The following is a 27,999-nucleotide window of genomic DNA, read 5'->3' as shown; positions in this document are numbered from 1 at the left end:
ATGGTAGCGATGGTTGGGACAAGACGACATAAGTCGCGAGTGCAGTTGCGGTGCATTTGCGTACGCGCTCGAAACGGCGCTGTTGAGGCAGCAGTTGGGACTGAGTTGGGACCACCGCAGCGATGGATAGTGCCGGGCCACGCTCCACCGAAGCGCCACGAGGGAGCCGCGTACGTGCTTCATGCCGTTCTGACTCCACTATATCCGCCTCTGCAATTCCACGGAACCTCACGTGGCTTTGGCTCGACAACATCACACATCTTCACAATAGTGTCCAGAAAAAATGTTTCATGACATATGGAATCGTGCATCTCTTTTTGTCGTGTAGAAATTGTTCAACACAGTGAAATTTTGATAATTTTAGATTGGGCTGCAAAGAAAAAATGGTGGCTCTGTTCTCAGTGTTAATATGATGTGTTGTTTTGTAAAGATCCTTAGTTCAGCCTATCTAATCTTCTCGAATCATACATACCGAGAAGAAACTTAATATTTAATGTTTTACTTCTTCATTAGATGCTATGACCTAAATTCGATGGAAATTGAATTCCACGCCTATAATTACATTCTGGCAATCGCCTGCAAGTTAGATGTGCCTACTTAAAGTCGCTGCGATAATATATAACTCGTCGTTCGCTCGCTCGAAGTCGCTTGGGAAGGATTTTCCTAGAATTCTCCAGGAAGAAGCTTTTGAAAAACAAAGTTTTTGTCGGAGAAATTGCAAAGCGTAGACTAAGACTCGATCTATTTATTTGTATTTGAAGGCAGCGTATCATGATTTTGACGTGGTGCGGAACCCACAGCGAAGGTATACAGTTCGGGTAATAGATTGCGGAATCCAGGATGGTTCCGCTCATCTTTCCCTAATCGTCGTAAACACTGCTCATTTTTTACCACGATTTCAGTTGCAACGCGCCTCCATTGCGCACGCGCCGCGTCCACGAGCGAGCGGTCGAAGAATAAGAAGGTCGACTCGGCAGCCTATTCAGGTAGAAAAAATGAATAGGTTGCTGAAGGAACGTATACACAGAAGCGCGTTCTAACCTACCTCTCAGGGATTAAAGCTTCCGGTCCCCACTTCGTTTTTTACGACGATTAGGGAACAGTATGAAGAACCAAGCTGGATTCTGCAATCTATAGTCGAGTCAGTTGCGGTGCATTTGCGTACGCGCTCCAAACGGCGCGGCTGAGGCAGCAATTGAAACCGAGTTGGGACCGTCCCAAACTGCAGCGATGGGTGATGCCAGCAAGGATTTCACCACGCTCCTAGCCACTACGCTCCACCGAAGCGCCTCGAAAGAAGTTTCATGTCGTTTTGACCCTACTATACTACTAGAATTTTATGTTTTCGCCGTGGGTTCCGCACCACGGCAAAATCGTAATACGCTGCCCTGCCTTTAAGGCGTACTTCCATAACACCGAGTGAAATTCACATGAAAGGAATATGATCAGAAAAAGATCATGAGAAGAGGATCAGAAAAAGTACACGAGGATGCGTGAAAAGGACACTTGACGAATTTTCGAGAACTAGTAAGCGGTAACTCCGAGCCTATTCCAGTTAACGGTTTCTTACCGATCCTTCACAATGTTTCCGGCAGCCACTACCTTTGCCCTTTTTTTCTATTTTGCAAGTTGGTTTATAGAACCAGTTTTCGTTGTTGATTTCTGCTCACTTGTTGGTACTAATTTATTGCTTTCACTGAGATTCCTTGTTACTTTACGTTACTTTATATGCATGTGGGTTGTTACGAGCAGAGATTTTTCAAGCTAAAACTCTTTCCCCTTTTTCCATTTAGGATTCTCTATGGACCAATGAAATACGACCATGCGATTTGTTTAGAGAACTACTCGACGCCGCTTTGCCTGGAACTTTACACTGGCAGTGGAGAACATGCCGAAACGTTGAAGGTTGCAACTGATTGCAGCCAAGATAGCTCTCAGAATAGATCTTTTAGAGAGCCTTCAGGACGTTAACGATATTCTAAGAAACAAAAATAATACGTCGAGAAAAAGGGAGTGAATAAGGGAAGTGTGAAACTTTGTGCAGTTCGCTAAGATGTGTACGCTTTTGCAAACTAGTGGATATGTAGGTGAAAGGAGGCGAGTGTTTAACAAACATCTTGTTTACATTTTGAATCAACCAAGTATCTTCTTTGTGTTTCCTTTAGAGGCTACGGAGATAACTCTATTGGATGCTGAGGACCCAAAAGGGATACTTCTTGCTTGTTGGATGATGCAAGGCTCTCGCAGACGATATACCATCGTAAAAGGATCGAACAGTCCTCTGGAGGATTTTTGCGACGATTTTCATTTAATGCTTAACTTAATGTTTAACTGCTTCATAGATTGTACAGGCAATGAATGAAAGTAGAATATAATTAGACTGACACACATGAATCTTATCCTGACTGCGTGGACATATCTAGTACTTTAATTATGACATATAACTGAACATGGCAAGGTTTTTTTTTTGGTTTCTTAGCGTGAACGTCGTCTACCAAAGTCACTGACTATTATTTATTATTATTTATTTTTTATTATTTTGGACATTTTGAAATCAAGTCGTCGCTGAACTCATCAAGCATGAAAAATTAGTGTTGTTTTCAACAACTGGGCCCTTTTGGCCACGCATAAATTCGCCTCCGTTGCACGACGTTGAAATTTATGAGTTACGATTTGAAGGCAGGGTATTATGGAAATGACGTAGTTGAGAAACCTGTGGTGAAATCTGGAGTTCGGCTAGTAGATTGCGAGCGAGAGTGTGGCCCCACTCAATTCTCCCTAATTATACTGAGAAACTGAATGGAAACAGCGTTTGTTCCTAAGAGGTACTCCTTGTAGATCCTCTGGTTCTCTCAGCGAGTAGTGAGGAGACTCCATTGATCCTCAACCGCTCGCTCGTGAACGCGGCGCGTGCACAAAAGTGGAGCTTTTTCACGTACCTCGTAGGGACAAACTACGTTCTCGTCGCTTTTTTTTGACGATTAGGGAGAATTCGGCGGGGCAACGAACATACTCGTGATCTATGCCCGAGCTCTATATTTTCTCGCAGACTTCCCGGCTGCGTCAGTTTCTGGACACGCTGCCTTCAAAGAGTTTGTAACTTTCCTTCGCAGTAATGCAACCACGATACTAGTCACTGATGTGAAATCTCAGAGTTCATCTCAAAATTCCGAGCAGTGAAATCATCCACCGCTGCATCGTGACTAAATTATATTCGATACAATTATCAGGCGATGTCAATATGTGAGTTTTATTCAAAGATAATCCCGTGAAGGTATAGTAATTTGAGAACTTTGCAAATACTTCGAGTTGTAATTTTCTCAGTTCTTGTGGACATACTTCACAAAATCGCGAAACTACGCTTCTAATAAAGTCTAAAGGCCTTCGAGCCTAATCCAATCGTATGCGAAGAAGCCTATAATAACCAGTGGATTCGTGGAAAGGGCTGATTGAAAAATGCCCCTCGGTGTTCCTCTCAATGTCCCAGTGACTCACTGAACTGTGGGATTTCTTGAGTTATACTTCACTTATATTAATACTAGTTAGTATTAACAAATTATTGATAAATTATTAGGATTATATATAATTAATAGGATAATAATTATTATATAGGATTAATATATGGAGCATATATACATATTATATTATATATATTATACATCATATTAGACTAGGAAATATATTGTTATATTAAATATTGTATTAAGAAATATCTTGCATAGTAGGCAATTTATACTTCAGGATATGGGCTCCATTTCAAAGAAATAAAATAAATAAGAAATAGAAACTGAGATTGCGCAAAGTACTTGGGACAAAAAAAATTCGTGCGTCAATTGTTGACAACACGTATGTGGTCCAGCAATTTACAACAAAAGAAAGAATTCGATGATGTCGTCAACTCTCTCATACAGCACCCGCTTATCACTTAAAACCCTGACACTGTCACGGAACACTAACATACACATCCATTAAAATAGCAGTCTTCCGGGAGATTGTACATCAGAAAAATTTCTCTTCTTGCAGAAAGATGGTCCAGATTATAAAAGAGATATTTTCAAAATTTTTAGTTCAAGTTTACACACCATATTCACGTCAGGTATTTTTTTCATTGTCTAGGGCGGAATACACAAATACAATGCAATACACAAATAAATCAACTTAATTCAATTTTAATAATCAGAATTGAATAATCATTCAAGAATTTCGTTTTACTCTCCTCAGTGCTTCAGTTCACCCTTCTAGCTGAAAAAATTGAGAAAGTTGAGCCATGCATAGCCTCTTTTCAGTTCAGAAAATCGTAAATAGTGGGAAAAATAGTGAAACCTATGGATAAGGGAATGTTTGGGAAAGGTACGGGATGCGCATGTTGACCTCATCTGATCCCTCAACTCGTCTCGTGATTAACGTGTGATGAGCGAAATCAAAGACTAATTCATCAATTCCAGTCCCACCATCACCTTCATCGATTTATTGCTGCTTTTTTGATGCAAAAGTTGTATTCAGTAGTACTAGGACCTAATGGTCTCGAATATTCGTCAATTAATCCATGTGTGCGCGAAATTACAAAGAACCGTAACCTTAGCTGACAGGCACAGTATCTCCCAGCATAAACGCGCACTACAAGACGTCCTAATATTAATCATTCTAGTACTGGGACTGTTTCAAAGGAGCTCACTACGAACATGTTGTGCTGGATAACAAAAGAACGAGAAGGACAACATTCAGAGCACATCCTGGCAGTTGCGCTTTCAGATCAATGAATAATTGTCCGCGTAGACTACTTACTCTACGATGCTCAGAGGAGAATTCTTCATTTTTCTTGACTTCTGCAGGAAATTCCCACGAACATGTCGATAAATAACAAAAATTAATATGTAGGAGAATAAGCGTTGAACTTTAGATCATTCCGAACTTGTTTACAACTTGAAGAAGAGAAACATGGAAACAACCATCAATTTTTCAATTAGCTTGGGGTATCGCAAAGCATAAAACATTTATTCAGGAGCAAAGAATGAGGCAGTTTCTACGGTAACTGAGAACTTAAGCTTAAGTCCCACCACGTTCCTAAGAGTATAACTGCTTATCATACAATTTTGTAGAGTGTAGTGTTGAAATAGGCGGGTGTAAAGTGCCTCGAGGCTCCGGTGCTGTTCTGTTCCGGTCGACGGCTGGACGCCGCTCAAAGCCAGCCAAGCCTTTCATCCCTTCGGGGTCGATAAATTGGCACCAAACTTATCTGGAGGGAAAAAGAATGAGTTCGTACATAGGAATATCCTCAGAAAGTCATTTTATAGGTTGTATATGCGTTCATAAACCTGTAGGATTCTGAATTGATGTGGAATGCGTTACCGCATCCCAAACGGATGAAACAGCTCCTCAGCAATTTTCCTCTATTCTTTTTCTAAATATTGAGATAAGGTCTGCTTCAGAAGGGAACCATCCACCGTCTCATCTTTGTCGGCTTCTATGGATGTGTCGTAAACGATTTGAGTGCACACTTCTTAGTGAGACAAAAGAACGAGTCAACCAAGCCAGAAACTGCAGGTGGCATTCGATCGATTTTCACTTTCAGTATCAATACTCTTGGGACCTAATGAATAGTGGCTGTAATTTTGTTATGAGCAAAGAGTTGTGGCCAAGATTGTGCAGAAAACTCTGCTAAACTCCATGAAATCATTTACTTAGGCAATTCGGTTCACTGATAGTTGCGTCGCACAACTCTGTGATGTAAGGAACGAAATTCACATAACACCTTGTTTCTAAGGAACTCTTGTTGATTTTCAACATCAAGATGTCTATGCCAGAAAATTTTAGTATAGCTGAAGGTCTGGATTCTTGTTGAGCCACATCGAATGCTCCCTCTTTCTCGGATGGCCTTCATTTTAGGATTGAAGTATTCGGAGAAGTAACGTTCATGGGGTGAGCAATTCAGCAGAAACGACATGACACTTATTTCAACCATTAAGTGCATCAGGTGTACACCTACTAGTGCACATGATTCGCTAAATTGACCCTCATACTCAGAAGTTTACAGTTCCATGCTAAAAGATGGAACCAGCTGAACGTACATGATGCGAATGCCATTTTGCGCTGGCTCATGCTAGCCGTATTGAAGCCCTCCACCCCTAGCAAGTGCCCAACGAATACTCAAATCATATCTAGCGAATAAAGTGTTGGCTAACTGGCGCAGGTGCGAGTGGTGGAAGGGGCATGTTTTGTTTGAGAAGAAGAGCGGATGAAGAACGCTGTCAAAAAGTTCCACAGCAGCGCGCTTCACGCCGGGATCTCCTCCACGACACGTGCTCTGCATGCACATATACGCCATCGAGGGTTATTGTTCTCACGAAACAGCGACTTGACACATCCTCACAGTTTCCAACTGCTGCTGAATTCGAGATGAATCGCATAGGTTGCTCCGGCTTCTTGACCCGAGCTCTATGATCTTCTCTCTCGACCGAGACTGAGCTCTTCGGCTGGTTGGTGCTCCAACCAGACATCTTTGCAGAACTACCTGTTCTCAGCATATCGCTATACGAGTTACACCTACAGATCCTGTGGAAGTGTCTCAGGTACTATTCGAACTTAGGGGGTGATCAATCAATCCATAGATCTGATTTTCGACGGTGATGGTCCGTTGGCGGTAGTGGTGCTGCTGCGGTGGCGGTGGGCCCGATGGGCGGTGCTTCATGGGTATCGATTTTCCGGCGGCCCCGCGATAACCACCACCACCGCCGCCGTCCCCACCACCTTCCACTCGGTCGTCTTCAGCTTTAATCTGCATTACTTACTTCGAATCGAACTCCTAACATCCTCAATTTGTAGAACTGAGGTTCTATATGCTGCGGTTATTCCTGGTTTCCAGGGATTTTGCTCGATTCTTATGTTTCAACTGCGTCCGCCGTAGGTTTTGTTGACATTCCGCCCGTCTCCTTCGCGAAACTTCAAAGCAGCTATGTTTCAGCAAAACTGTCTCTTCTGGAAGGATAGCGTTGACTTATGCGCTTGTTGTTCTATCTTCAGAATTCTGAAGAGACCGTAGCCGGTAGTTGTGTTCTACTGTGCGTCAGTTACTCGTTTGATGTTGTACCGTCACGTGATTCGCTGCGTACCGGATTTTTCTTCGATGTTGACGACGCTGTCTACACAGACTTCGTCGGTCATCACCAAGATTGAGTGCCGCTTTGCAAGAGTTTGGTGGAGGAAGTGACTAAATCCTTTAGCGCCTACTGCGCCGACGTAACTGCTCTTCCCATCGGCTGCCTCCAATGACAGGCATTGATTTTCCACTTTGCAGTGACATCTTGAGATAGGATCATTCTAACTATCAAACTGGTGTATAGCTGGACAACCCCGGCAAAATCCTAGCCCCTTCATTAGCGTTGTGAGACTGGCAATGCCGCTATGTGACAGGCTTCGTTATGCTCTTAGTGCTCAGTGGTAATGGGATAGGGCGTCACCTACAATGCATCACTACCATTCTGAACTCAAATCCTAGATTCTGCTCTCATCGCATCATCGTGAAATCTTCTTCGTTAGCAGAGCGGAAAAGAAACAGCGGGTGCAAGACCATGGTGTGTAATTAGCGCCTTCATCTCCTCTCAGCCGCCATGTTCTTCTTACCCCAGCAGTTCCGAATAGATCTTTTAGTTCCCCTACTGAATAATTTCGCGCAAACTTCTCATATGTCGACTTCAACGAAATAAGCAACCTTTTAGTAGTAGTTTCTACACCGATGGTATCGGCGGACTTTTACGCAACATTCTCAGGACGATTCTGTTACGGGGAGAAGCTGTGGAAGCTCACTCGCCTTTCACAGTAGTTTTAGGACCACTAGTCGATCTATAGACGCTCCTACGTCGTAAATCTGGACAGTGATGAACCTTTGGATACTCATGTAGTCCTCATCCATTTTACTTATAGCATCATCTCTTAATGGAATCCTCTAAGAGAACTGGGACATGTGGTGCTCTGCCGTGTCACATTTAGGATTTCTGACATTTGAACTCTCATTGTTCACCCTTACGTCGTACACAAAAGTGGATATGGTTCATGATTAGCCTCTAGCATATGGCAAAAAGTTTCTTTTTTAGTCTTCTTTGCAAATGTCCTTGGAACAACAACAAATCCTTCTCCAACTTTTGTTGTCCCTTTGCATTGACTGTTCTCTCTGAAATTCTGCTCATAATGATCCTCACTTTTTTCCAAAAATCATCACCTCAAAATTCTCTACATGTTGACATCTGCGGCCAGAAATCCTCAATATAAACTGTTTCTACCGTACTTTCTCATACTTGCCAGCGGTTGCGTGCTCTCTGCAATTTTTGACCTCATAGTAGAATCTGGAGATGGTCCAATTGTCTCACTAATAGTGTTCATTTCTATTATTTACAGCTATTTAGTTTATATGAGAAAAATCCGTGTGTAACTATAAGAAAAGACTGATACTTGTAATCGATTTGTTTCCATAGGTCTATTATTACCTCTCTCCTGTGGTTACCAAAGATGAGGTGGTAAATGTCTAATGTGAGATCAGCCGAGAATAAATCTCAGAGCTGTTGTCAGGGAAGGTCACCGATTGAGAGTCTCATTCCTCTTGCACTATATTCGACAAAATTTAAATGAAATACAAAACATTCACACTCCTTCATTCACGTGCTTGAAAAACCTGAGCTCATGGAATTACAGTTCATCTCTATTTATTCAGCATGTGTGTGTACGTGTATAGCAAATCTGATCGCTTCAATTTCTTCTTCAATTGTTTATAGGTGATGTGACAGAGGCTTAAAATTAGATCTTCACCCACGTTAACGACGGTTCGTCCGGTGACAGCTTGCTTTTGTAGGGTTTAGTGATTTTGAGGTGTAACTAACGGTTAGTGGACCAAGTTGACTTAGTTTTGATGTTCACAAATCATGGAGTTGTGCATGTTCTGTAATTTAACTTAAATTTTCCCCAATTTCTAGAAAAATTGCTTTCCATTGCTTTCGATTAGCAGAATATCTGAGATGGTAATGTGGTTAGGGATAAATAGTGTGAGAAAGTCTATCTTTTATCTGCATATCCTCTCCCATTCAGTTATACGGCTGAATCGCACCTCCTTCCGGCAGGCACTTGTTTATCTGGGCGACCGCAACGCTGCAACCCGCGCGTCTTTGCATCCTTTACGGTCGACATGAAGCACAGTGCAGTTGCGTAAGCGGCTGCGCTGGAAGCGGTGCGGTGAATACAGCGGTTGGAATCGAGGTGGGACCATGGCGATCCTTACACGATCAGAACCGCTACTCTCCATCGCGCCGCTTCGAGCGCAGCCGCTTACGCAACTCTCCTTGCTTCATGTAGTTTTGATCCAACTATACAGTTCTTCCGTTATGTTTCGCGCTCCAATCAACATTGTGTTACGGTCGTGCCGGTTACCCTAAAGGAACAAAAGCCTCTATACCGCCTCAACAAGGAGATGTTGAATTAGAAGACTGAGAACATTGCGCTCTTCACGATTATTATCGTGTTGTGAACATTCCATAAGTATTTTATGGAAGAACCTTACAGGAACCAATGTTGAATCCACAAGCTGCCGTCGCCTTCGACGGCTCAACAATGAAGTATACGGTGGTTTCGGATAAGAATCTTCTCGAAGAAGCTGATGAAGGTATTACATTCAGCGGTGGAATTTGACAGGTTTTTCTTCACGTCCATACAAAATTTCAGGAATGACGCTAGATCAGGACGGAAAGGACTTAACTCTACTCCAGTTCTGCAAAACAGTTGAAGAAGCTGAAGCAGCTTGCGAATACCGTACTGCACAGCAAAGTAGCTCCAAGGTATGCAGATGACATTCTTTTGAAACGACAAAATACCTGGGTTTCATGGTTCCTGTAGAAAAAAAGGTTCTTCACGTACCATTACTTGGAATTTTGTGCAGCTGAGGAGGTTAAAATTCATTGAGAAAGTACAGTTGAAACAATGCATGAAAAAGTGGGGATAGAATTGTCCTTGGGCAACGGAAACGTTAGACTGTGATCCAAAAATTTGCTTCTAGCCAAGGATATGCGTGCTCTAAATACGTTTATACCTAGTAACAGGGCTACCGCTTCGTTTATGCGACCACATTGTGCACTAGGTTCTTCATGTTGCCTGTTGAAGTAATGAAGTGGTGGCTGCATGCGCTTCCCAGTGCTAAAGAGCAGACCCAATAGTTTAAATGCACGCAATGCTATTATATGGTGAGGGTGTCGGAAGAGGTTTCCGCGAGGTCAGTACCGACGCTGTAATTGCCCTGAAATGTATTCAACAACACGTCAAAGGTCTTCAGAGCGCTGGTGGTTATTGCACTACTGAATGTTATATTCCTAGAATCTAATACGCTTTGGTTTGGTTGTTAGGGTAACCGTGTACTATTTCTTCTGTAATTAAAAGAACTGAGTGACCTCAAGTGAAAAAAGGAGGACCGTTATGTAATACTCAGCGATGCATCCCAACAAATCTTAACAATAGAGCAACACGAAAATGAGAGGATTGACGAACTGTATCTATTCCTCAAGAATGGTTAGGGATGTTGTTCACGAATTCTTGCGATATTGGTTCTATTTTATCGTCTATTTTACCGTTTTTTATTTCATGGGCGCACTCTTAATTCTCCATTGTTATCCGTGAAAAAGTGGTATAAGATCTTGTTGTACCTTCTCCCTTAAGAGGCACCCAATAACGTGCCACGTCTGCGAGCGCGCGAACAGTCAAGAGGGTGCCGAAGCTGCCTCTCCCGCTTGCTGGTGGAAGCGACGCATACACATGCTCTCTCAGATGTGGACCATTGTTAGATGTCGTTTAAGGGATCCAATGCAACGAGCCCTTTTCCCACGCCGTTCTTCTGGATAATTAGGAGGACTTGTGCGTGATCAAAAATCGAGAACCACATTCCTAACACATAGTATTCGTGAAGGAATCCCGACACCTTTAATTTCGCTACGTGCTGCCCCCAAAGGATAAGTTGTACTGAGTAATATCAGCTAGTTTGTGTAGGGAATAGAAAACTTAGCAGTATGCTCCAGAAGAAAAAAAAGTTTAGCCAATGCTGGCCTACCTCGGGGAAGCCGGCTAAGATGTGTACTAACTACGGTTTTCCCCTCATGCTGGGTTATACCTCCATTTCGTATAATCTCGCCTCGTGACTCACTTCCCGAATGATAAAATAACTAAACGTGGCATTGGTGTGTGCCGTGCTCAAGTCAGTTGTGCCCGTGACGGGTACCTTTACAGACAACCAGTATTACATATCATTGAAGCGATATTGGTACACAAAAATATAAGGAAGTGTTTCTGAGGCACTGTGCGACAAAAGATAAATTGTTATATTTTGTTATGCAAATTTTATCCCTTTGGAACAGGTGAAACGCAATGGCATGAGGTCGCCGCTAAGTCAGCGCAATCGATAGTTCTTTACGATTCTGAATTGAAGTCGGACGCGCTTAGAGATTTGGAACACCTCCGACACCTCTTTCACTCATTCGGAGATAAACATCCCTGTATTGAGAACCACTGCTCTTCATACCGCAGTAATGCATGAATGTGAGAGTGTAATGTATGAGTCGTAGAAATCAAGCACGGCAATGAAAACATTCAACGATCACTTGATGTTTCAATACATTTTGATTGCAAAGGAGGCAGTCGTGTTCTTTTACGCAACAGTTCACTGGCTGGAGCTAGATTAATGATGCCGAGGTCGTGTATACGAGTCTGATTGCCACCAGCTCGCGATGGGTCTGCTTGCACTTATCAAGATTAGAAATTTGGGTGTACGCTTTGGGAACCTACGAGCTATGCAACCTCTACTGTTATATGGCACAACTTTTCCAAAACCCATATACATACAAGGAGAAGATATAAAGGGAGCATGATATCTCTGGCAGCAACTGTGAAATGATGACAATTTGAATTCTATTCATGAAAAGTGAACAGTTTTGCTCTTCGTCGCTAAGGAACAAGTATTCAACTCTGAACACTGTCTCATGGCTGTGGCTACTTCTAAAGAGGGTCGGAAAATACACAAATTTGATAGCGGAAATCTGATGGCGGCTGCTGATTTAAAGTTAGCAAGGTATTTGAGAAAGCAATCATAACCTCTGTCATAGTCCCCAGCCGTTATCATCGCCTGGATGATGATTAAAGCGGGGAAAACAAAAGGAAGAGGGGATATGTATTGGGATCAAAAAGTCCTGAAGCTCTGTGCGTGCATAAGCGGCTGCATAAGCGCCGTGGAGCTGGTGATTGTGATCGAAAGGGGCCTCTCAAAGCTTCACTCGGCTTCTGCGAGTCCGAGCTTCAGGTCAGTTTGACCCGGCTACACCAAGCAGTGAAAGTGAGGGTGTTGGGACAGAAGCGTTGCGGTCACCTGGCAAAGTTGTATGTAGACGCCCTCATAGAAATTTTAGCGAGAAAGCAAGGTGTCATAAACTGTATTTCTTGCCTTCTTCACGGTTTCTCGTATCTGTTGGTGAAAACACTGATCTTAGTTACCAGACAGATACCAGCTTGATCCCCAGTATGCACTGACACAGAGATAAAACGCCGACGTCGAGCCGGATCGAGGAGTGACTGCCGGTCTCCAATCCTTACTCTGCGACTGTCGCTATGGAGCGCACAAAATTCTGTCCATCATAGCGATTGTTTCCAGCTTTGCTACCCCTTGCCACCTTCAGCTTATCGTTGAAGTACTTGCTTCTAGATAATGTACGAGATTGAATTTGTTGTTGTTGTGTTCTTGTTAGTTATAGTACTAGTAAATAGGTTCCAGCGAAAAAACCAAGTAAGAAGTGAGATTAACGACTTTGCTTGGCCATTCGGCTGACATTTGATTTAGCTACTGATGTTGTCGCGCATCATACCATACGGTCAAGTCAATAAAGCACATTATCTACGTCAACGTTGAGGTGTCAAGGAGCGGACCTTCAATGAAGACGACGCAGACGTGCGACGACGGAACGCAGCACGAAGATCATTGTCTTGTCCCACTGTACAATTGCTTGCCAGATTTGCTGTGTACCTGAGAACCGTTGCGCGTAGACGCTAATGAAAAAGTTCGGCGTGGAGCTATGAGGTATATACGGGAGCTTACAGACGGCAGCGCTAAAGGATGAATTGTGTCCATGGCAATCGTCATTAAGGACGGCGTATCACGAGATTGATGCTGAGACCTTTCTATGAAGATATTGTTGTAGGGGTGTTGCTTAGGATTACGGACATAATTGCGCTCAATTTCTTATGGTAATCCAGAAAAAGGGAGAAACATAAGAAACAGGTTCGGTTGCACTCTTGCTTTCCACAGTGCCACTTTATAACCGAAGAAGAATGCGGGCAGTTCCGCTGTCCTCCAACACCCGCAATCCGACTGAAAGGCACACTCGGGCCAGAACGACCTGCAGCTCGGTGCAGCTGTATAAGCGGCGCCGGCGGTTGCAGTCGAAATGGGACTAGCTCCTTTCAAAGTGCAGAGGTGAGTGGAGCTAGCGCCTCATTTCGAACCGCTAGCTCCACCGCGTTGCTTCGAGCGCAGTCGCTTACGCATCTGAACGAGATTGTGTCGTTTAGACCCGACTGTGCACGCCCGTTATCATTTACGAGCGTCTGGAAAACGGACCCGCAGTGTAGCATCACTAATCAAATTTTTTTATCTAACATCTATTTAATTAGATGGGTTATGACTTTGGTGATGGTTTACTCCGTCAATTATCCTAGTTATTATTATTATCAACTATATTAAGTACATTAAGCATCTACAGCTAGCATTATTAATGTGGGACGGGTATCATCAGGGTGCTTCTTATGCTTTAAACCTTGGCTGTGCTTCCTCCTTTCTGGCACTTTTTTAACTCCAGCCATTCTAATATATAAATGTATACTATAATATCATTGGCGAGATCTCTAATTATGCGAGTTCATACGACGAAAGTATGCTTCAGCTACATTGTAATGAGTTCTACTACCTACTTATGTTTACCCGCACTGCTGCTGTATGCTTATTTGCAGATATTTTCTGTTGTCTAATGAGTTATCTCGACGAAGTTGGCTCTTTTGAATGGGACAAAGTTTTGTACATGACTTTTTTGCGAGGTAAAGTGAGTCCTAAGTAGCTTGGCTCACTGAGTTGGAACCTACTCCGTTCGTGTGTAACAATGGAACAGATCCGAACTACTTGATTCATTTCTTTTTGTCTTTCAAAAAAAAAAGACAAATAAAGGATGCATTATTATGGATTCATAGATTGGTTGCGCGATTCCGATTGGAGTCTACTTCGAGCGATTATAATTAAAGTATACTTGACACCCGCGCGTGTTTGAGTGTGTAAAGTGGCTCTATGACTTTTACAGATACTTCTCCGTTCTCAGCACTGGGTTCTACAGCTGAGAAGCTTTTGCAAGCAAGCAGGTCCAGTCCAGAATAGTCACCAGCAGGTCACCAGTGAGGTGCCCAGCAGGTGCCTATGTAGTTATTGGAAGTGTCGAAGAATTGTTAGCGCCGTTGTTGGAAAATGCATGTGGATCTCTAGGGCCGTCACTTCGCGTGGTGAACTGAGCTTCCATCAAGTCAAAGATTTCTATTCTTGGTGAAATCCTAGAATTCATCCACTCTTCGACGCAGAGCTAACTTCAAGTGGAGAGCGAACGGCGCCACTGGCACTGCAGGTGGCACATTTTCCCTCATCCAAGCCGATATATAGTCTGGTCAGAGGAACATGGTGACGCAATCCAATCAAAGACGCGTCCGGCATGGACTGTTGAACGCCAATGTTTCTAATACAAAGATTTGCAAAGGGAAATGTATAAGAGAATGGGAACACAACGTTCCCGTGAATTTCACCTGCATAGATTATTGTGGAGACGAGACGACCTGAAGCTCGTTGCACTTGCGTTGTAACCGGCTGCGTTTGACGCGGTGCGGAAAAGCGTAGTGGTCACGGTTGAGGTGGGACACTTGCTAGCGCCCCTCATTGCTTCTGTTCGCAACGGTCCCCTCTTAATCCCAACTGCTCCATCGCTCCGCTTCGAGCAGAGCCGCTTCCGCAACTGTCGTTAATGACGCTTTGACATGACTGTAGCACTGTTCTAGATTGTCTACGAAGAAATATATTGCTTGTGCTTCAAGTCCACGTTCAAGTGTCAACTATGACAATTTTTATCACAGTAAAATTCTTGTAACGTCACAATCAAAGTCACCCAATGGAAGTAAAATTGTGTAGGAGAAGTGGGTGGTTTTCGAGGGTGATCTTTACGGTCCGATTTATTGCAGCTATGAACTGTGAAACAAAGTTGACCACAGCCATTTTTGTACTTCCCGAAGAAAACACTTGCCATTATTGTGTCAACAATCATAGAGAAGCAAACGGGAAGGCCACTAGCTGTAGGAGTAGCTTTGTATTTCGCTGCTGTTTCCAATGCTTAGAGGTTCAAATACGTCGCTAACAGTGAAGTGCAGTAGTGCCAGCACGAGCACTCTTCATTCAGGTATATATTGCTTGTTTGCATATGGAGTGTTAGTTGCTTGTGTCAATCCCGGAGATCGTTCGGTGATATTGTCTATCCCAAGGCGTCGACGGCTACTCGGAACGCAGCAGCTGTAATCTACAGCTGGTTGCGGTGGTAATAGAGCAACGTTGCTGAGAGATGCACCGGTATAAATTTTCCAAATCATTTTTACCACCTGGGACGGTGAGCGGAACTTCGACTTTACTTGAATCTTGGCATTGCGATTCCTTTCTTCCAGCCTCAAATGGAGTGCAGGACCAAGATTGTTGTCGGCTTTTATCTTCACGGCTAATGTTTCTGCGTTGTTGTCTTCTTTAGAGTCTAATGATGGTTGGAACGAAGTGTTTGGGAGGATCGATCCATTTCATGTGACCTTCCAGTCTCTGTAGAAAGCGACTACGCCGAAGCGTTAGGCGACAAAAATCGCCGTTAGCAATCTTGCTTCTAGCTAGCTAAAGAACAGCTGCAAACCATTTTAAATCTGCTGGTATTGTGTTCCAGCGTTTGTCTACTTTTAGCGACTGCTGGGGTTTATTTTTCCTTTTTGTTCGATTTCCTCTTCAACACATGGGTAGGAACCTTCAAGTATTTTTACAGTTTGCGTCAGTAATATTTGGTTGAATCACTGTTTTAATTCCATTGTTATTTAGTACACGTGCGATCTAAGCGTGAACGGAACTCAGATGATGTCGTGTTTGGGGACTTTCATTATATTGTTGCTCCACGCCATATGATAACATGATAAACAGTGGAAAAGCGGCAACCCGGAAAGGCAAGCTCTCTCTGAGGCAAACTACATGCTCAGCTCGCACATTTTTTTTACCGCTTTTGCAGCGCATCAAACACGGTGATGTGTTGCGTTTGACTTCTAGCACGCGGTCCGTCTGGAAAGGAAACTATGAGAATAGCCTTAGGTTTTGCTCAACATCTCGACCTCAAAATGTAACTATGAGAGAGTGTCCTGTAGATAAATAAAGGTTATAACAATGTTCAATGTTCAAATTGATGGAAACAATAAGTCAAGAGTTTCGTTGCATCCAGTCAAAAAGAAGCCTGTCCAGTTTGCACGTTTCCAGGGGCTAGGCTGAAGTAACACACGAAGAACCAACTTGATTCGTGTTTGATTTGACGCGCGGCAATGACTGGAGCGACTGGCATTCATTGTCGACCTCGCAAACCAGCGCGGGAGCTTGCGCACGACAAAAAGTGTGCTAGCACACTCCTGGCGCCGATTGCCGCAGGGGGTTTGCATTTTTTCCTTTTCTTCCTTAATCATATAGGGCGGCACGTTGAGGCAAAGCACTGGAAACGGCTTAACGCTCAAAAATAAGACTATGACTATGCTAGTAGTAGTTGGAGGGGTGAAGATCGCACTATGAGCTAACTATCTAACATTGTGACTATATTGATATGCAACGTCAAAACGTCGCGAACTGACGCCTTTTATGAATTTGCGAGTGACGGCTACCCCGTAGTGGTGTTCATACATGGTCTATAAGAGGGGGACGTAAATGATCTAGGTGTGTAATGCAGATGTATTACATTTTATAAAGTCGTGTTGTTTATGTGTCCACGCTTCTCCTCTATGCTTGATAGTTTCTTCTCATTTTCAGTCTCATGGTGACTGTGGAATGGCAAGGATTGTGTTCGATGCAAAAGGCGATGCAATGTCGGAATACTCAGTGGAGCATTCAGATACTTCTTCTCCGACTGAACCGGCATATGAAGAAGGCAAGGATGGCGCTGATGGTTTAGGTCGGTGGTACTTCCTAACTTCATAACTGTCCTGATCGGTATCAGAAGAATCCCGTATAATCCAAATATTTCCTTTGTTCCTTTTTTTTAAGGAGCTTTTATTCAAAATGATAAACTTAGTCAATTTCCTACAAACATATACAGCGGCACAAAGTTCACAGTTTTGTCGTTCTCCCATCTGACGAAGGGTAGAAAAGCGGTAACCATGGACGAGCTAGTGTGAAACCACTGCGCCAAACGATTTCTAGATGCTGTGCCTCTTGCAAGTTCTGATTGCATCCGTTTTTTGTGCGCCGAATTCGAGCAGTTCTGAGAACCTTTCACCAGTTTCAGTTTCAAGCCTTCATGTATATTAGAGGGTGTGTCTTACTTTTACTCATGTATTTGTAGAGTCGTCAGTTGTTTGTTGCCTTTCTTGGCTAGTTTTATGTTACAAGAACAGTGTTTGAAGATGATAGCATTAAACACACTCTGTAATATGAATGAAACCTTTACGTAATTTGATGTGAAAGCCCTCACACTAGGGGATTTTTTCAAAACCCTCTGTCGCTGCAAACTGTGAAATGGGCTTAGTCCATGCGCGGAAGCATTGATCTGTCCTTTCTTATCGACACACTTTCGATGTGACTAACAAAAGAGTGTGTGCCAACAAGAGGTAGGAAATTCAGACCTATAACACAGCATTTCGCAAGGCATTCATGTACAAATTCTGCATCATGCCATCAGTTTCATGTTCTCTTTTATAAATGCGTCCGTCAAAGAACCCGAATACTGAGGTAGATTTTGTTCATGTTGTAGAGTTGAAAGGGTCACTAACTATATACAGGAATATTTAAAAAAAAACGAAAGTGAAGAACTTGGTATCGATCATATTTCTAAGAAAATTTAGTTTTGTAGCTGGTCATTGTGTTAGCTCTTCTTTACTTCGACAGCGACTTCCTAGTTCTGTATTGATTCTCGTATGTCTGTTAATGACATTTACGCTACATATACTTCATTTTGTTAAAACCTATGACAACAAGGGTAGACAGATGCTTTTGGCGTGGATGCTCCATTTATTCGTTCAATGATAACTACATTTTTACAGTTCGTGTCGTTCAATATATTTCATTAATGCTGATCGTTTTTGCGAAATGATCGATATGTTGTGTTTTTCTGCTCTGAACAGATGTAGGAGCAATATAAATTAGTTTCTGTACACCAATCATGAGGTGGAACTTGTTGAAGTCATTTGAAGTGTTGGTGTTCATAAGGTATATGGTAAAAGGAAACAAAAGTTCGGTTTTCTTAATCACCATTTATTGTGGTTCAAATTTTGATACAATACATTGTTTTAGATGAGAACAAATGGTTTATACAAAGACACGTGTAAATGACTCTATCTTTCGATATGATTGTTGTTTTTCTGTGGGATTAATGTCTCATTACGGATCAATTATTAACAGTTCAATTGCACATATAGCTCGCAAACACTTTGATGCATTTGGTTCGGTTAGATAGGCAGCATTGTTACAATAGAGACACCTATTGGATGAGTTAGCTCCTCACATCATATTGGGTCTTCTTTCTGTTGAATTATGCTGTTGTAAGCTGATTCACAATTCACTCAAAAACCTTTGTTATTGTTACTGAGCAGTGAATTGTTTTAGATGAGGTCAACATGGAGTTCTTCCGCGAGGTGTTAATGAGCATAATACGCGAAACAGACCTGGACATAGCACATCTTAAGAATCGAAAGGATATGTTTCAACAGTTGTACGTCCAATATTTTGGTACTGGACCAGATGGCTCAATAACCGATGACGGTGAAGGTATAGTCCCTGCTACTTATGTTTGCCGTAGTAACCGAGACGCATCGGCAGTTGTTCGTATATCAGAGAAAACTAGGAACCTCTATTGCACTTGTTGCACGCGAAAATGCACCATCGAACTGACAAACATTGGTACTAGCACCTTTATGTAAAACTCAACGCTACTTTAGGAAATAACATATTACTAGTATTGATAGCGACAAAAAATTCTTCTTGAATTTTTACGGATCAAATTTGTTTTGTTCCGTTGTGACTTTCACCTATCGTTTAGTGTGTTTAAAACAAAACGTTTTGCAGATCACAGTCGAGCCTTAACGCGCAAGCTGGGCTCGAAATTTCTGCGTCGAATATCGAGTAGGATCGTTAAACCAAGTGAATTATTCAGTCATTTCGATCGTTTAGCAGAGAACAGAAAACGACGAGGAACCTACGCTGAGAAGGAAAAAGAAAGGTACCATCGCTTCGCATTTTCTTTTTGAGAGAACACTTATTTTTTATGAAATGTTAGTGGCCAGATCAGCTTACTCTAACTTTTGGGTTATATATGTTAGTCTACAGTTTCGATCTGTATTATCTAGTCGTATCAAATCTAAGACGCACATAAAAGACATAAAACACAAAAGATGAATCAGCCGATGACCACTTTGCAATTGTGATTGCATCTTAAATATTTGAGTGCAAGTGCACATAATAATGAAAAGATCGAAAAAGTAGGTGACTGAGTGTGCTTGACGCAACAAATGAGTTCTAGAAGCTCCCGGACCTACATATGCGCCCACACGATAAGAACTTGGAGTGAAAGGGATGTGTGGAGGTTGCACTTCATTACATTTCTTCATTGGTCCTTTATAGAAAAGTGGCAATAGAGTTTTTGGAGGAGTGTAAGTGAAACGATCGCGTGCAACTTGTGATTACCGTACTGTACTGAAGTATACCTGATGACCGAAACTGATTGGTCATAGAAATCGCATCTCACTTTTCTCTGCTTCAGCACTTCTCCACAACACTGCTTTTCGTCAGCGCTTGCTTATGCGTCTTTGATATAACGGACCCACCGAGGCAGGCACATTACTGCTTGCGGCATCGCAAGAAACGCCAGCCCTGCTTATGCGCTCATACGTCACATTCTTCTTACTCTTTCCTCGGTTCCCCTCACACTCTACCGGTGGTAACGTAACATAAAATAACGATATTATATTGTGTTACGCCCCTCTAACGTCAGCCTAGCTATTAAAGGATAAAGGATAAAGTCACTGGCGTATCAATCCACTTGGGATGCGTCAACGCGTTTTACTGGAATTCGTAATCGTTGAGGTTTTGGGACGCGTGTTGGCCTATACAATGACCTGCGGGGGCCAGCCGATGATCAAGTCAATGTTTTATCCTCCCAAACAAGTCTGGTGCCAATTTATCGACCCCAGAGGGATGAAAGGCTTGGTTTGCACTAGGGCGGTTTCGACCTGGTGCAAACCAAGCCTTTCATCCTCGACTGTGTGGCTACAACGAACCTCTAACCGACTGCGCCACACCCGCCCTGACCCAGCTATTTATGGGACTCAATTCCAAAAATTTAACAACTTCGAAACGCATTGAGATGTTAGCAAGGCCGAGTGCAGATGGAACCTCCACCAATCCATTTGTCTTGACTGATTTCAGGACTTGCATCGAAAGAGCTGCATCTGTGTCATCTTACCTCTTATTCATAATTTCACAGAGGCAACTTTATTTTTCCATGCAATGCTTTCGAGTACAGCCAATCTGTTCTTGTTTCAAAGAAGAAGAGGCAGAAAAGAGAAACTTATTCATGAAAAGAAAATGTTCTGACTCAAAATGTGATCGACCCGGTTCTTATCCTTTACGAAGTGATTATTTTGAAAATTACTACAAAACGTAAAATAGACTGTGGAATTTTGGAAGAGCAATACGCGCGTGTTTACATATCGTATTCGTACAGAGAAACCTCGTTTTTTATAAGGTTAATCAGATCATATTGCTTAATCGCCTTTGTTCTGGTCAAGATAAGGTATTTCATGATTTTTCACAAAGAAATTTGTCACTTGTTAAATAGTCTATCCTAAAGAGTTCGAACACAGTTGAAGTTCTAAAAACAGTTTGTTTGTTATGAGAAGAGCTTTTATCACACTTGCGCAGGACTTCCCGTTTTCATCAATCAATTAGCTTGTCATTCTTGTACAAAGGGGAAGTGAGTGTTACCACTATACTTAAATTTATTACTATGCACAGTATACCCTTATTAAATTGATGTAAACGAAGATACGAAATCATTGTGAAATAAAGTTGCTTGGCCTCGCTTTCTACCGCACTTTTCTACTGTACTTATCCTGAACTTATTTCAATCCTTTGACTGCCTTCTGATAGCTTATATTATTCGGAACTTCTCTTACCTTGATAATTTCAGAAATGTTGAGTGGGAAAATTTGGAAAGAGTAGTTTTCTTACAGACGCATCCCTAAGCGCTCACGCTATGACGATGACGAAGACTGGGCGGAAGAAGGAGCTGTTACTGGATCGTCCGGGCATGTAGGTCGTGCCGGTAAAGGTGGGTGTTCTCAGTGAGGCACTTTTGCATCATCTGGGAATTATGATCAAATGACTCTTTTCTGAGGAGATTATAGTAAAACTATGGAGCGTTAAAGTCAATGGTTCGTCGCATATGCCCTATGTCGACTCTAAAATAACAAATTATAATTCTCATGTCATTGAGTGTTTAGTTGTATGGTTAAAGAGTAGTCGGGGCACAAGATGTTCATGATTTGAAAAATACATGAAATGATTCTTTATTAGTGGGAATTAGATATTTTTTAGTAATGCGTTACCCATACATTTCTCAAGAGGAGGAGCAGCGCATTCTACTGCAGTCGAACATGTCAGCTTCAGCATACGCGCAGAATTTGGCTAAAGTGCTATTTGCTGACACTCTTGACCTTTACTTCAAGGTGACTTATTGAGGGTTTTTTTGCTTATACTTGTTTGTTTTCCTGGTCATTAATCTTTATTTCTTACTTCATTTAATGGAATTATACTTTCAACAAGAATTATGATTGTTTCTAGTTGTTTAGGTCACAATTAATAACTGTAGCAACCTTATAACATTCAGGATCAAGATCAGTCCAAAAGACAGTGGATTCATGAAGCGGTAGACTTCCGTTTCCCCTCTCATGATAGAAATGCTCAGCTTCTGAAGTGGAAGAACTGTTCGCAGGCAATTAACAAGAATATGCGGATATCCGAACGCGGTGCTCCAGATGGAGAGAAGGGAAAGCGTAAGCAAGGTAAACAATCCACATTAAAACTATATGTTCTGCAAAGGAGGTTGCTTTGTTTCGCTTGATAATGTGTAAAAATGTTACGTGAAGAAATCGAAAGCTTGGTTTAAATTCCTTCGAAGTAATGTTATCACGATAGAGATTTCTTTGGATGTTTCCTACAGTATATATTCTTTTTTTTCACGAAGGCTGTAATTATTTTCTCTATCGGTGCCGATGGTTACCTAGACCTAGTTACCTACCTAGTTCAAGGACAGCGCATCACGAAACTGAATTAGTTGGGAAATATGTGTAAAAATATAGAGTCCGGGTGTAGATTACAAAAATGAGCGCGGTTTCCGCTCAGTTTTCCCTAGGCTGCCCGCAGAGTTGACAACCTTAATGGTACTGAAAATTGACGTTGGAACGGCGTTCCTATGAGGTCCACTAAAACGCGCCATCCTTGTACAAGGTCCGGCTCCCTTAGTAGCCTATTCATTAGTTTTATCTGAATAAGTTGCTGGAGAGACCTCACTGATTTGCGACCTTGCACATGGATGCGGCGCGTAGACCATGGTGGTGCATTTTTACACACCCCTAGGAACTTGAGCCGGAGCACGCCCATATTCGTAATCTACACTCCAACCTCTATGTTTTCCACTCAGATTTTCCAACTACCTTGGTTTCGTTGACAAGCTGCTTGTAATGATCGCTGTCTAGCCATTGAGGAGACTTGTTGACTGTCGGAACCAGCTGCGATCAGCAAGTAAATACTGTTGTTTTCCTGTTTCAGCGCGATTTTCGACAAGCTTAGGGTATTTTTTTAGAAACTTAGTAATAAATTTGTTCACACTTCAGCACTTGGTGTTTCGATCTAAAGATATAGTAACAATAAATTTCTAATGGGCACTAGTGCTGGTTTTTCACCAGGCAAGTAAGCCTGGACACTGATTGCATCGAAAGTGGATGAGGTACAAAACGAGGTACAAACCTAAATATTGTTGTGATTTTCTGGTACAAGGTATTTTCTGGTAGTATTTTGCTTATATAAGTGGTATGTTTTACTGAGTGAAGGTAAACGAACACCGAACCATTGCAAGGGTTCCCAACAATAAATCTTTTCATGAATTCAGAGAAGAAACCAAAGAAAAGATTCGATTTTGCAAAATTGTAATGGTCAAGAGAGTAGCAGTTCGACTGTTTTAGTCTTTGTAATTTCTCTTTCAACTGTCGCTTTGGGCATTTGCTGCTATAAGATTGCAACAATGTAAAGTCACTATCGTAGGAGGGAGAATATAGCCCCATGTCTTCGGAACGATGGTAAACCAGTTAGAACTGTGGGAATGTGTACGACCACTAACCGTGAACGATTTGTCTAGCTTCTAAATTTCGAGTTTCCCTTTAATTCGATTATTCTGCCTCAATCCGGTATGACTTAGCAAATATAAGGGGATTCCTTCCAATGATAATAGCAAATTTTGATTTCAGTTGAATGTACGTACGTTAGTGCCGAATATGAGAACGAATGCTACCGCAAGGCAAATAGAGATCCAGTGAAGTATGCAGAATTGATGTCATTGAAGCTTTTTGAAGGGTCTTGGGACAAATTCTTCAAGGAGCAGGTAGCTTGTAGTTCTTTCATTGGTAAACTCCTCAAGCTCCTCTATTCGTTCGTTCAGTTACTTTTCAGGATCCGAAAATGAAAGACTGGCTTCGTGAATGCGTAGATCGGAGGTTCTTCCTCAATGATAAGGCAAAGAGGGATCAGAGATGGAAGATTTGCGCAGCTGCTTGCAACCGAAACAGAACTAAAATTGTCGGTAAAGATGGCAAAGGTCAGCTTTCATTTTTCTTTCTGGTAATAATGTAAGCATATCATGCTAGCGACTGTCGTGGCAAGTGTAATCTTTTGTTCGGGATTCGACTAAAGATTTCAGAGGAAGAATATCCATATTTTCCAAAAGAGGTAGAGGAGAAATGCTATCAAGACGCTAATGGTGTTCCTTATGTATACGCTGAAGCAATGGCCAAACTACTGTTTCCAGACACACCACATTTGTTCTTCAAGGTGCGTATTTAAAATAATCTATAAATGGTACATAAATAATCTAATGACGAAAATGTTAATTCAGTTGTTTCTTTGACTCATCTTTTATTTCGTACGATAGTTCTTCTTATTAGTCCCGGGTTCAATCTCAATGTAAGGGTCGTCATTTTAGGAACAGGATCTCGGAAAGCGAAATTGGTTGCATGACATTTTAGACCGTCGTTTCCCAACACCTGATAAGCTACATCAAATAGCGAAATGGAAATCGTGTACAACGGCTATTAACAGGAACAAAACCGACAGTAAGCACTACTGATTAACGGTATGATAGTAGGAGTGGTGCGATAGTGATTTCTATGCCGTTTAATCGAGCTACCTGTAGTATACCGAAGGATTTTTGAGAAAGAATTTTGAAGTTGTGTTCCTGTAGAAAGCGAGCGGTGCAGAATCTTTGTACGAATGTAATACAACACGTTGTGGTATTTGTTGTCAACAGACTGCTAACTCATCCCAACTTAAAGCGCTCTATTTGAGCAGGTCATGTTCATATTTGATTTAGTATGGTCACATACCAGTCGCGCTGTATTTCTTGTTGAGCGTGAATATTGTGATGCAGTATCACACTACGAAAGAAGTACAGTTGACGCTGAATGCCTTCGACGAGATACACGCATTTTTTCCCCTTGACACCCACCCATTCCTTCCCTCTGCGTTGCTCCAATCGAAGACGCATGTAAGTGTAAAAGAAAAGCAAATGTAAGCATGATCGCGTCTTGAGAAACTTCAGTTCTGCGGTGCATATTTTTCTTCCTAAAAGTTTATTCATGATGTAGTTTTGTAGGTCACTACTGTTAGTTACGTGAATCAATGAGATGGACTACAAAGAGAAAACGAGGAGAATACTTTCTATTTTTTCTGTGAGATCTACGGGAAAGTGATCTATTATAGAGCCCTCAATTGGAAATTGAAATTTAAAATTAATTTCATTTTTGCTTCAATAGCTTTCATCACTAGAGTTGCTTTGTACGCTCTCTCAACGAAAAGTTCGGCTTGTCAAACCCGAAAAGTGGCTTTTGGATCGCTATGCCGCAAACGTTTAGAAAGAAATGTGAACCCCTTCTAATTAAGTTTTTTTCTTGATTTTTCTTTGTTTTTTTTTTCATGATCGCCCGTGATTGTGGTCTCCAATCGCATAGCCAACACACTGGCGAACGGTCACTGAGCCAGAATGCGAAGTTAGAAAAGCTCTTCGTGTTCTCGATAGATTCATCAGAATAACACGTAACATCTAATAAACGACATGAATAGAAGAACAACAGCTGCGATCCAAACACCAGCTGGATGTACTACAGCGTTCGAAGTGGAAACTGGAGTGAGACAAGCGGCCGCGGCGGGACCCTTTCTGTTCAACTTTGCCTTCGATAACACAATGCAAAGAACAGTTGAGCAGTGTCTCGCCGATGTCTTTTTAGCACCTTCTGCGCGTCGCTTGGTCTCGAGTACGCCGACGATATAGTAATATTTGCTTCTAGCAGCGCGAAGCTATAACATGTTGTTAACCTTGTATCGAAATTAGCTGCAACTCACGGAATGCAACTCCGCCCTGATAAATGCAGGCAGATGTCGGTTCCATCGAGGCCGTCAACGGGAATCAGGGTGGACGGACTACCTGTCGAACTCGTGGATGAGTTCTGTTATTTGGGCTGTATGCTGAAAAACGATGACAGCTACGAGAGAGATATTCAGCAAAGATGCGCTAAAGCTAATTCGGCACTCAACTCATTGATCAAGTGCCTGTAGTCGACCCTCATCGCCAACGAAGTCAAGCTGCAAGTATGCCTATCCGCAATTCGCCATATCATGATGCACGGATCGAAGACTTGGGCAGCGCCGTCGGCAGTGATCAAAAAGATTGACTACGTGAAGAGAAAGGTGTTTATATGACAGCTGGGCTACTTTTGCCGTTGGTATGCCATAAAAAAGAATATTACTCGAAAGTGGACATGGTGTACCGGCGGATGACACGTGGAAAACCTTTTGCTCGGCCTTCTGGAATAGGAGTCATAGAAAACTGTCTTCGCTTCTTTGGTCACGTCATGAGGAGACCGTTTGATCGTCTTGCCTAAATTGCTCTGAAGATGCTTCCAGATCCTAATTCGAAAAGGTCCCCTGGTCGTAAAAAATTCTGGACATAGGTGGTGAAGGAACATCTGAGGACACTTGGTGTTGACAAGCAGTTCACTCGAGACGTGAAATTCTGCCGCTTGTGGAATAGCGACGGATGGGTAGATTCTATGGAACTCTAGGTGAAGATCAAACGGGATGGGCTCGGATATGTTCGAGGACGACACACCCCTGCGAAGATCCGGATACCCGCGTTAGGTGTAACACCCGCCCGCCGTTTAAGTCAAATAAGTAAGTGAACATGGGACATGCTGAGTTGGTTGGGTTATCTTAAAGAAAATTGTCCTTCTTACTTTTTAGAATTTTACCCAGACCGGAGAAAAAAAATACAATTTGGGGAGATTCTGGCTTTTTTAAAAATTAATCCTGAGCTAAGCCTCAACAAAGATTTATTTCGCCTCAGGACCATCCAGATGGTTCTGGAGCCGGGGTTTGAGGGTTATCTTAAACCCCGGCTCCAGAAGTTTAAGTTGTAATTTTTGAACAAACTGGTTTGGAACGGATAAAGAGAGGAAGCGAAAGAAAGAAAGTGTGCGTGCGTGCCAGAGTGGGGATGAGGGAGGTAGAGAGGAGAGTTGTTCCCCTCTAGGAGCTGCACGCTGTAAACTGTATTTCTACATTTCAGAACCATCCGTAGGACACATTACCACGGCAAATGCGAAACACTCTGAACTAACCAACAGCACAAAACCTTCAAAGAAAGAACATAACAGCAGCGCAAAACCAACGGAAAAGAAGGACCAAGCGAAAGACAAAGATTCGAAGAAAAAGAGAGATCAAGGAAAAGAAGATGGTGACATTAAACCAAATATTATGGTTCGTAAAAATGCGGAAAAGGAAAGGACGGAAGAAGCAGGTTCTAGTCTCGTTAAAGAAGATATGCCAAAAAGAGAACGAGAAAGTAGTCGTATCAGTGCTCGTGCCAAGAACAGACGTGAGTTCGTTTCTTTTGTGACTGCTTAAGTTTAAATTGCTTTTTGGTAGAGAATTAATTTTTTCTTAGGGCAGTATTTCACGATTGCTCAAATTAACATCACATTATCTGTTTAGCGGAACCCTACACCTCCTATCCGTTTGTGTCAGAAGAAGAAGAAATCGAGTGTTTTGAAGCCAGTAAGAAGGACGTGGAAACATATGCACGATCACTGGCGCGCATTCTTTTTAAAGACAACTTGAAGGCCCTGTACAAGGTAAGTCATTTTTTCACAGAAGTTGTAGTTAAATAACTAGATTGAACTTTTCTTTATGTAAATGTTCAGGATCAAGATGAAGATCGTCGAGTATGGCTGGAAGAAGTAGTTGATTTCCGGTTTCCCACTTTTACAGCGGTTGAGACAAAGTCTAAATGGGCGCATGCCATAAAAGCAATAAATAAGAACGCAGGTGCTCACTAAAAATGGTTGCATGGGAGGCTTTGAGTT

General features: G+C 42.2%; 1 protein-coding gene across 2 annotated transcripts; it reads left to right on the top strand.

Annotated features, from left to right (window-relative positions):
* RB195_000888 (uncharacterized protein) lies at window positions 1–27,972 on the top strand (the record flags this gene model as incomplete). Of its 2 annotated transcripts, none has more annotated exons than XM_064197433.1 (17): window positions 1–170; window positions 1,794–1,905; window positions 9,547–9,646; window positions 9,706–9,818; window positions 17,129–17,270; window positions 18,920–19,081; window positions 19,379–19,532; window positions 21,544–21,641; window positions 21,908–22,038; window positions 22,200–22,374; window positions 23,836–23,969; window positions 24,038–24,182; window positions 24,285–24,415; window positions 24,567–24,696; window positions 27,204–27,512; window positions 27,629–27,768; window positions 27,838–27,972. In XM_064197433.1, 17 exons carry the CDS (start codon window positions 1–3, stop codon window positions 27,970–27,972), a joined length of 2,481 nt encoding a protein of 826 aa, XP_064053314.1. The 2 variants fall into 2 exon arrangements, with proteins under 2 accessions (XP_064053314.1, XP_064053315.1); XM_064197434.1 differs by lacking the exons at window positions 1–170; window positions 1,794–1,905 and adding exons at window positions 6,236–6,330; window positions 6,506–6,569.
* Between the last annotated feature and the right edge of the window lie 27 nt (window positions 27,973–27,999).

This window comes from Necator americanus, chromosome IV (assembly GCF_031761385.1).
Source record: "Necator americanus strain Aroian chromosome IV, whole genome shotgun sequence".
Taxonomy (NCBI): Eukaryota; Metazoa; Nematoda; class Chromadorea; order Rhabditida; family Ancylostomatidae; genus Necator; species Necator americanus.
The sequence above is the reverse complement of the archived record's forward strand: the minus strand, read 5'-3'. Positions and strand labels throughout refer to the sequence as shown.